The 10,640-nt window shown below is 36.5% G+C and overlaps 1 protein-coding gene and 1 non-coding gene across 2 annotated transcripts in view; one reads left to right on the top strand and one right to left on the bottom strand.

Annotated features, from left to right (window-relative positions):
* The first annotated feature begins 3,010 nt into the window (after positions 1–3,010).
* On the top strand, positions 3,011–3,083 carry Trnaa-agc (transfer RNA alanine (anticodon AGC)). The gene has a single exon. It is a non-coding gene; the product is annotated as a tRNA-Ala (tRNA).
* A 96-nt stretch (positions 3,084–3,179) lies between these two features.
* LOC142337142 (D-2-hydroxyglutarate dehydrogenase, mitochondrial-like) overlaps positions 3,180–10,640 on the bottom strand; it is a 47,278-nt gene continuing 39,817 nt past the window's right edge. The window contains exons 6-8 of the mRNA XM_075386246.1: positions 9,467–9,592; positions 7,725–7,871; positions 3,180–3,573 (exon numbers count right to left, since the gene is read on the bottom strand). Of these exons, the coding sequence (XP_075242361.1) occupies positions 3,200–3,573; positions 7,725–7,871; positions 9,467–9,592 (647 nt within the window). The 3' untranslated portion in view covers positions 3,180–3,199. The remainder of the gene's footprint in view (positions 3,574–7,724; positions 7,872–9,466; positions 9,593–10,640) is intronic.

The raw sequence follows: 10,640 nt of genomic DNA, 5'->3' as shown, positions 1-10,640 counted from the left end.
ATTATACGTATAAAGTTGAGTTACCGTATACGTCTTAATTTCAAAACTTCGCTGCCTTATTAAATTGTAAATGCCGTTTGTGGTGACGTCTTAACAAATAGACGTCCCGTACCGAACTCCAAGTCTATATCAGTACTAGGCAAGTCTAAATCCAAGTCTTATTTCGTTTTCCAGTACTGGGCAAGTCTTAAAAAAAGTCTTACAAGTCTGACAAGTCTTGGCCAAGACTTGGGTAACACTTGCAAGTTGATTCCCAAGTCAAACCCAACTTTTCAAAAAAATTCGAGTGAAATTTTCGAATTCAAAAAAATTTCGCAACGTGCCACGATTTTGGCATTACTTTTTGGGCACTTTCCCGGGGTGCTAGAAAATGATGCCGGGGGCATACCAAATTGATTATTGGGTGATTATTAGCCCCCCGGGAGGGTTCATTGAGGGTTTTTCAGGTGTTTTGGGCCGTTTTGAGCCATTTTTCAGCCGTTTGGAGCCGAATTTTAGCCGAAAATCACCAAATTTATGTACTTTTCAGATCAGCCAAATGTCGAACTTTAACCGAGGCAAAATTGTCAAAAGGGGTGCTACTGTGAGGGTTCCCATGATAGCCCGAGGTCCCGTGGTGCGGCACCCAGTGGACCCTATTATGGCGCAAAGTCCTACAAATCTGCCCGAACAAGCGCCGAGAGATGTCCCACAATATAAACTTACTCAAGAGCCAATGTTGCCCTCTGTTAGTGCTAGTAAAACTAGTTATAAACTAGTTATTTTTTGACGTTTTTTCGATCAGTTTTGACCTTTTTTTCGGCTATTTTTGACCTTTTTTTCGGCCATTTTTGACGTTTTTTCGATCAGTTTTGACCTTTTTTTCGGCTATTTTTGACCTTTTTTTCGGCCATTTTTGACGTTTTTTCGATCAGTTTTGACCTTTTTTTCGGCTATTTTTGACCTTTTTTTCGGCCATTTTTGACGTTTTTTCGATCAGTTTTGACCTTTTTTTCGGCTATTTTTGACCTTTTTTTCGGCCATTTTTGACGTTTTTTCGATCAGTTTTGACCTTTTTTTCGGCTATTTTTGACCTTTTTTTCGGCCATTTTTGACGTTTTTTCGATCAGTTTTGACCTTTTTTTCGGCTATTTTTGACCTTTTTTTCGGCCATTTGAGACTGGATTAAGACTTGGCAAGTCTTGGCCAAGACTTGGATTAAGACTTGCCAAGTCTTGGCCAAGACTTGGATTAAGACTTGGCAAGTCTTGGCCAAGACTTGGATTAAGACTTGCCAAGTCTTGGCCAAGACTTGGATTAAGACTTGGCAAGTCTTGGCCAAGACTTGGATTAAGACTTGCCAAGTCTTGGCCAAGACTTGGATTAAGACTTGCCAAGTCTTGGCCAAGTCTGACAAGTCTTAAATGTGTTATGATCATAGCTCTGAATCAGTACTGATACCTAGACTTGCAATTAGACTTGCCCAGTACTGATATTGACTTGGCGTTAAGTACGGGGTACCAAAATGTAGAAATTTCAATGAATGTGATTGGTTGAGAAATTTAAAACACTGTACCTTTATGCGTTCAATTCGCTTAAATTGGACACAGCCTAATGCTAGATTGTAATTTTTACCGCATCTGGCCATGCCTCGCGGGCCATGGCCATGCCTCAGTGGCCCGTGGGACTTGATATGAATCTATCACAACCGAACTTGAGACCAGTTTCTCCCAAAAAATTATAATTTTGCTTTTTCGGCTTATCGCAATTTCGAACTATTTTACGTTAACGCGCATATCCTATTTTAAAACATGGAGAATTTGTTGAGCAATCAGCCAATCAGATAACATTATTCCCATTTTCTCGATGTGATTGGCCAGCTATAAAATTTCTATATTTTGGTACGTCTGCCATAATCGGTGGCCGCCGTATTGGCCGACAGGGCGTTTAGCCGACAACCAAAAAATGAGAAATTTAGCCGACAATTTAAGTAAAATGAGCAATAAAACTTATTCTGAAGCTGTGATTGGCCAATTTAAAACACTATTTCGTAAGCGGACAAATATACCGCAGTTTTTTCATCGACTAGTGTAACGAATGTCTATCAATTAGCGTAGCAAAGGTATTTTACCGCATCTGGCCATGCCTCGCGGGCCATGGCCATGCCTCAGCGGCCCGTGGGACTTGATATGAATCTATCACAACCGAACTACTGATTTATGGACCAATGAGACTTTTATGACCAATTGAAGTAAAATTTATGACCAATTATGATAAAACTGTCGGCTAAATTTCCCATTTTTTCCTTGTCGGCTAAACGCCCTGTCGGCCAATTTTCCTAGCACCGCCATTTTCACTAGCGCCGCCGTTTGTATATAATTGTATATGTAAGTGTATGAAATGCAACCAATATGCTATAACAGGTGCTAGGAAATTGAGCCGAAAGGAAAATTAGCCGAATGGAATATTAGCCGAAAAGGAGATTTTAACCAATCAGATTTGAGAACGGCCGTGATATTTTGTTCGGTTGAGATAGATTCATATCAAGTCCCATAGGCCGCTGAGGCATGGCCAAATGCTTTAATTTCATGTGTTAGCGAGTTAGATAATTGCGCGTCCCACTTATGTTTGCTTACTGCAATTATTTCTGCTACTATGCCACATTTTGACTTTTTCGGCTAATATTCACGTCGGCTAGTTTTCCGGACACCGCTATAACATGCTATAAGTGGGGGGTGCAAATGGACGTGGGGGGCAATAACAGAAAAGAGCCGACCTTTTTAAAGCTATTTTGTCATCGCCTTAAAAGTGCTGAAATTTAGATCAAACAATCAGATTACCGGAAATATTCGGCTCTTTCATTTTCTATTTCATGGCATTCTGCTCTATAACCTTTCGCCGCAACCGTCGCCCTCTTTTTGTGAATATATTTACGATTAAGCTGGCAATCTAACCATTCCTTTATACCAGCATAAATTGTAGAATCGTGAAGCGTACAGTATTAGTAGAATCAATCAACAGAAGTTAACAAGGGGATGTAGCTCAGATGGTAGAGCGCTCGCTTAGCATGCGAGAGGTACGGGGATCGATGCCCCGCATCTCCACACATTTTGTCAACGCATTCTTACAAAACTCGTACATTTAAAAAGTTCACCTCTAAACGGAACTATAGGAAATATTTTCACAGAACTTTAGGCAACTGAATAGTCTACTTTAAATCTCACAATAAATTTAAAACCTTGCCTCTATTTAATAACATTAACGGATCCAAAGTTTGTTTCACACTTTTCATTAGTTCTAAAACTGGTGGCGAATGAATTTGGCTCATGTAGTCAACTTTTTCTCTTCCAATTCCATGTTCGGCACTAATACTTCCATTATTTTGAATGGCAAACTTGTAAATATCGCTGGAAATCTCCCTTTGATTAACTGGATTCATTTGGTGGTCAACAATGTTGAGGTGGATGTTTCCGTCTGCAACATGGCCGTATGCCACAATGTGTTTCACTCTGTCTTTCCACTTTGACCGAATATGCTCTGCAAGTTTGTAGTATTTTGGAAGAGGCAACGATATGTCGAACTTGTAATTAGCACCTGATAACAAACCAAGAGTCTTGCAAAATATGGATCTTGGCCACAAAATTAAAAGGCCGTTTATAGCTCTTGAAAGTGATATGTACAAACAAGTTTGACGTTAAGACAAGTTTTTCAAGTGAGAAGTGCTAGCGGGATTCTTAATTCTGCAATTCTCAAATAATTTGGAATCAATTTTGTGGGAAGGAAAAGTACATAGAAAAAACGGCTGAAGCAAATTTAATGATCGCCAGAAAGGTAGAGAACGTTTGAATGACCATTCAAAATCTGACATGAAAAGATAAAAAAGCTTTGAATCATTGGACAGCTCAATCAAAATCTTAATTAATCAGAGAAAACATGCATAAAGGGAACCGATATACATTTTTTACAACGAATGAGCCAATTATACCACTATTTTGCTTAAAAATTAACTCAATTTCAAATCTGAATATTAAACATAACCGGCTAAACGTCCGAAGAATTGCTCTCGAACGACTAGTGGGAGCTCTAATCAATTGCAGCCTGCTTCAGTCGGGGGGGGGGGGGCAAATGGGACTAAGAAGTTCAATAGTGGGCTTAAAATAACCACATTAGTGGTTATCATATACCACTATTCAGATTTAAAGTGAAAAATGGCACCAGTTTCGGCGCACTTTTCATTTGACTTTTAGTATTAAATTGCCGCCAATTGAGTTCAGCTAATTGAAATTGTGATTGAGAGAGAATTTTAGATCACACGAAACGCAAAAAGTCAAGGGCGTAAAAGTCACTCGAAAAGTCAAAACGGTCAAGCAAAAATTTTGCATAAAAAAGACACACACGTTTAAAATAACTGCTTCTCTACGAGAGAAATTAATCAACTAAATTGCTATCAACTGAACACACAAACCAACCAAAGTTTGACTAAGCTTTAGGATCATTAAGTTTCAATTACGGATAAATGGTAATATTTGTCCATATCATCAAAAACTTTAAAAGCAACCCACATAGATATGGTGCAGAATATAAGTACTCAAAGTATAAGCAGTCTTTTCTAAAAGTCTAAGTCAGGATTTGCAGAAGTTGCCATCTAGTCTAAAAAAACACCGTTAGTTTCAAATTTTTCGTAATATTTTTCACTATACCATACAGAACGAAATAAGTCGCGTTTTGCTAAGGGTGGACACAAAATTCTCCCTTATCGCATTGGTTCTTTTAATCGGCCAAGATAAAAAAAACATAAACCGAATAACGTCGGAAAAATTGCTCTCGAATGACAGCAGTTTTTCCTGGGCGTAAGTTTTTCTTTATGGGTGCAAAACATCAGACGAAGGCAGGATTCGAACCCCAATTTCCTGAGCAAATTTTCCTTTATGGGTGCAAAAACATCAGAAGCTTCGAACCCCGGCTTAGCTTTTGTTTGAACAACAAACTTTATTTCGGAGCGAGAGCATTTGAAATCACTCAAAAATCAAAAATAAGCGCGTGAAAAAGTTACTCGTGAAGTCGAAAATTATTCTACAAGATAAGCGAAAAACCGGTTAAGCGAAAATAATTGCTTCTCATTCAAGAGCAATTAATTACTGCTAACTTAAAAAGTTTTTCTGTTAAACTAAGAATTACTATATCTTAGAATTATTAAGGTTTTGGATATTTACCGTCTAAGCACCCCCAGCACGTGCCAATACATAGTCAATCATAGGTATTGCATGAGCATATTAAGAAATTTTTTGCCAGAGAACAAATTACGTTTCATAAACCTCAAACTAAAGTGAAAACTTCACCTCTCAAAACAGCAGTTCTATACTAAACATCTTTCAACAGACTTCGTTAAACTAAATGTGAAGCGAAACATTTTTAATCGACGAATTAAGAAAAACATAGCAGGAGAAGTATTGACGTTCAATTCAAAGAATTTTCATTGACTAAACAAAAAAACTAGACCTAGAACAGACTATGAGTGAATTGGGAAAATCATTTCTAAAAAAATCAGATCAAAAAATTAAAAAACAGAAAATCAATGCCAAAATGCCCCATGTTGACAAAAAACCACTACCGAGAAAAACAGATTTGGTTCAAACACAAAAACTAGTCCTAGAATGAACTGTGAATGGATTGGGAAAACCATTTAGAAAAAAAAACATCCAAAAATCGAAAAACAGTAAAAACCAAGGTGAAATTGCCGCATGTGAACAAAAAACCACTAGCGAGAAATGTAAATTTAATTCTAACAAAAATCGAGGCCTAGAATGAACTATGAATGAATTGGGAAAACCATTTAGAAAAAAATCCGATCCAAAAAACTGAAAAAAACAGTAAAAACCGAAGTGAAATTGCCGCATGTGAAAAAAAACCATCAGCGAGAAATGTAAATTTAATTCTAACAAAAATCGAGGCCTAGAATGAACTATGAATGAATTGGGAAAACCATTTAGAAAAAAAAACATCCAAAAATCGAAAAACAGTAAAAACCAAGGTGAAATTGCCGCATGTGAACAAAAAACCACTAGCGAGAAATGTAAATTTAATTCTAACAAAAATCGAGGCCTAGAATGAACTATGAATGAATTGGGAAAACCATTTAGAAAAAAATCCGATCCAAAAAACTGAAAAAAACAGTAAAAACCGAAGTGAAATTGCCGCATGTGAAAAAAAAACCATCAGCGAGAAATCGAATTTTTGTTCTAACACAGTTTCCTCAATCACCTTAAAATTAGAGCTTAAAAAATTCACGCCGCAAAACCACTCGCTTTTTCGCTCCACTTGATGTTTCGGCGTGACCAAAATCACTACTCCAATTTGACTTCAAAAATCATGAAAATGTGAGAATTGATCTAAAAAAAACATAGCCGTAAAAATCCGGAAACGACTCGAAGTGGAAATCCATTTAACACCATCCAAATACTCATCAGACAAAACGTGCCTCCACTAATTTATGATTATCTTGAAACAAAACCATAAAACAAAAAGGTAAAAACAATAAAATCAAATCTGTTAAAAAATGAAAAAAAATCTGATCAATTTTTGTAATAAATTGAGATCCCGAAATAAATATCTCTGCCAAAATTACTTCATCAAAACAAATAGTACATGATAAAACCACTTATGAAATTTTTAAAAATTTGAGGCCAAATTATGAAAAAAAGCACTTAAAATCAAGTTGCACTAAAAAACTGAAAAAAGTTAAATTTTTTAATATTAGAAAAGCATATAAATCCAAAAAAAATCATTTCAGCCAAGAGAGTATCCAGATGCTCACAAGGCAACAGGCAAGTCATATTAGGCTATGAAACTTGTCTAAAAACAGAAAAACCGAAAAACTACAAAAAATTAAGAAAAATAGTTCCAATTTTCGCCACTTTTCATATTTCTCAACAAAAAAATGATTCATATCCCCAAACTAACCAATTATTATCTAACCTTTGCTCAAGTAGAAGGGGTTTTTTCAATATTCGAGCCAGTAAAAAAAAATTGTCAAAAAAAACAAAAATTAGCCCGAAAATCAGCAAAATATATGAAAAACCTCCAAATTCGCATAAAATTCATATGAATTTCCAGAAACCTCCAAACCACTACCAAAACCAGCCTAAAATAAAAACAAAATCAAAACCAAACCTCTTAACCAAAAAGAGTAAAAAAAAAACTGCTTTAAAATGCCGCACGTGAACAAAAAATTTCGCTCGCATAAAGAATTTTTTTCACTCCTCAATTTCTCGCTCTCTAGAAAACAGCGATATGAAAAAAACCACTCTCTTTTGGCTCCACTCTTCATTTTGTTCGGCAACAAAATCACTCCAAAGTTTTTCACGTGTTTCATTTCCCGCTTCAAATCTCACTCCAATAAAATTGATTACAAAATAAAAAGGACTTCTCCAATACTCCTCTTCGAGTCGAAAAAAGACTGCGCCCCAATACAATTCAAATTATTTGTTGTAAAAAATAGGAGCGCATTAATAGCCGGCTGAGAAGCTGAGACGGCTATTAAATATTATAACAGAAAATCTCAAAAGTCAGTAATATGCAGATAAAAATCCAGAATATTTGATTCTGTATGATTTTTTTCAATAACGCCACTGTTCGACACTGATCGGGCAAAATAAGCTTGAACTAAAAGATATTCTAAATAAAATAGGATGGTTTGAATAATGACGACCACCACAAATTAAGTTCTAAAAGCTGTCGCCTCTGACCTGTGCTAGCTAGGGATTGTGTAATGTTCTCCCTAATAGCCCAGATGTGTTCACATTGAGACTCGTCACTCCCAGCAACACCGTTGACTGCTAAACGACCTCTCAATACATCACCCATGAATCTGTCAGTAGCACCAATTTCGTCTCCTGAAACGGTTGGTCAAATGCAACTTTCTTTCCTCTTCGCGAAAAAAACTTTGCTTTTGAAGCCTGTAAGAGGCTATTGAGGCAAAAATGGGAAATGCATCTTTCCCCGTGCGAAAAAAAAAGATTTTGTAAAAGCTTTTGAAAAACAGGCTATGAAAACAGACTTTGTAAAAGATTTTGAAAAAAAAAGAATATTAAAAAAAAGGCTATGGAGAGTTGTGTTTTTGCACTGATAATGGTTTTCATGAGATCGTATTGAGCTGAGCTGACTTACGATTGCAATTATTAGGGTGTAAAAACATCATTTAAATGGTTCTAACTTTCACCCCGATTCACTTAACACCGCATTTCTTACAATAAAATTTCACCCACTAAACGGGGGGGGGGGGCAAGCGGTAAAGATCCTACAGAAAAGACGAAAATCGGGGTGAATGACAGATGGATGAAAGGATAAGGGCCTGAACAAATAGGGGTGAAAAAGCAGGACAGCTAAAGCAACCACTAAATATGGCAGCTGAACAGCTAAAGCAATCGCTAACAATTTTTTTGGTACTACTTCGAAAACGTATACCATGTTGTGATTTGTACTTAGAGAATCTTTTGTCTATCTGGAGGAGAACTCATAGACGTTACTCAGGATCTATATCGAAAACCAAAGGGACTAACAACCCGATACCCAGCTCCTAAATCCTCTTCTACTATTACTACTATATGAACATAAACAAAAAAACAAAACCAGGAAGAACCTGATGTCTCAACTTAATTCCGACATTTTTCTGATTTTAGTTGAACTCAAAAAACCTTCAAGTAGATAGAGGCATCCTCATTTGACATGAAATCTTGAAAATTAAGTAATCAAAGTCATTTTGAGGGTGAGGAAAATCAATGAGTGTAAGGTATTTCACATGAACAAAAAACGCAGTCTAATAAGAGAGAAAATTGAGTTCACACAAATCAGTCTAAGATCTGCATAAACAATGAATGAATAAACAGAAGTTGACTTGAAGTGACTTCAGTGTCAGAGAGTGGTACAAAAAATATTGGCGGAATAAAAAACAACCGGAACACTCCGCAAACGAATCCAAGCACAACTCGACAGAAACTGCATACAGCATCCTTCTCATTTAAAACATTTATTTTTAAGCTGTTTCATTTTTTTTTTTTAAAAAGTAAAAAATAAAATAAGAAAGCAGAGACTGATCAATTTTCTCCAAATATCTGATTAAAAGTATCTCTCAATTGAGAGATCAAAAAGTTATTTTCAATCGAAAAAATATTCGCGAAAAAATTTAAAAACCAGTAACTAACTTACTGAAAATAGTCTTAGCGAGATCCGGGACGTTCCTTCAATTTTTTTCAAAAATTTAGATACCTTTTCTGTATGTTCAATGGTCATCCGTACAACATATACGGAATTTAATAAAGCCAATCTTGTAAATATGTGACGATTGGCTCTGCATGGCATTTACCAATTCGCCCCATCTCAATTATTCATCAAAAAATGTCTTCTTTAATCAGATTGCTGCTTCAAGAACTGGACTTGCTAAGTACGAGCACATTGCAGCACAAAACTAGTGAAAAACTGAATTTCATACCATTTCCAGACACTTCAACTAGGACATAGAACTGTTCTTTCATGTCTAGAGGGACTTTGTAGCCAAAGTGTTCGACCACCACTGTCAATGCGTCTTTGTCAATTAACTCAAACGCACTCAGATGACCTGAAAAGAAAATCAGAACTACAGCCTTTTTGCGTTTCCCACTTCCTATTTTCCTAACAAGTGACTTCTGACGTAACTGATTCTCAAACTAAACGTATATCAGGCTTTTACTGTTTGTCGAATCGAATTATTAGTGGATTGAACGCCGCCGAAAGACGAGTGAAAGCATTCATTACAGATATCAAAAAGAAGTAGTCTAACGAAATAAATTTACAGAAATGTCGAACAACTCAAACTACGTAAATTTTGTGGTGAAAATTGAGTAAATGTCAAACGTGATTTGTTATACTATACAATGCATTATCGGACAATTTTGATCGTACGGCAATACTAAACGACACAAAAATCAGTGGAAAAACTGGCGAAACGTTCCAAAATGACTGGCAACCCACGTTTCATTTCGTAAACTAACGGTGGCTGGGTTACCCGTGGGTTTTAAAAAGAAGTGCGTCTAGTTACGGTAGTTAATATGTTCCTCTATAGGAAGGTACGCAAAACCAGTTACGGAAACAAAACCACCTCATGCCGGAAGAATTGCTCTCGAATGACAAGCGCGAACTCTGATCTATTGTACCCTGCTTCAGTCGGTGGAAGGGGGAAGAGACTAAGAAGTTCACTAAATGGTCTTCAAATGACGTCACTAGAGGGTACTAAATAACACTATTAAGTTTTAAAAAGTGACACCAACATCGGCAAACATTTCATTTAACGGATCTTTTCCGTTAGTGCCCCCCAGTAGGCTATACACCTCCAATTATAGAGCACGTGTCATTGCATAGTAACTACATAGTAGATCATTATGTAAAAAAATTACACGCGCGTCTGGGGGTGCAAATAATATGCACCCAATAAGCTGGGGGCAGAAACGGAAAAGATCTCATTTAACTTTTAGTAGGAAATTGCCACCAATTGAGTTCAGCTGATCAAAGTTGTAAATGAAAAGCAAATTTATATCACGCAAAACGTCAAATGCGTAAAAGTCACTTAAAAAAACGGTCAATCCGGAAGCAAGTCGAAGCGTTGCACCTTCACAAAAACCGTAATTGAA

This window comes from Convolutriloba macropyga, chromosome 3 (genome assembly GCF_964194025.1).
Source record: "Convolutriloba macropyga chromosome 3, txConMacr16.3, whole genome shotgun sequence".
In the NCBI taxonomy this organism is placed as follows: domain Eukaryota; kingdom Metazoa; phylum Xenacoelomorpha; order Acoela; family Convolutidae; genus Convolutriloba; species Convolutriloba macropyga.
The sequence above is the reverse complement of the archived record's forward strand: the minus strand, read 5'-3'. Positions and strand labels throughout refer to the sequence as shown.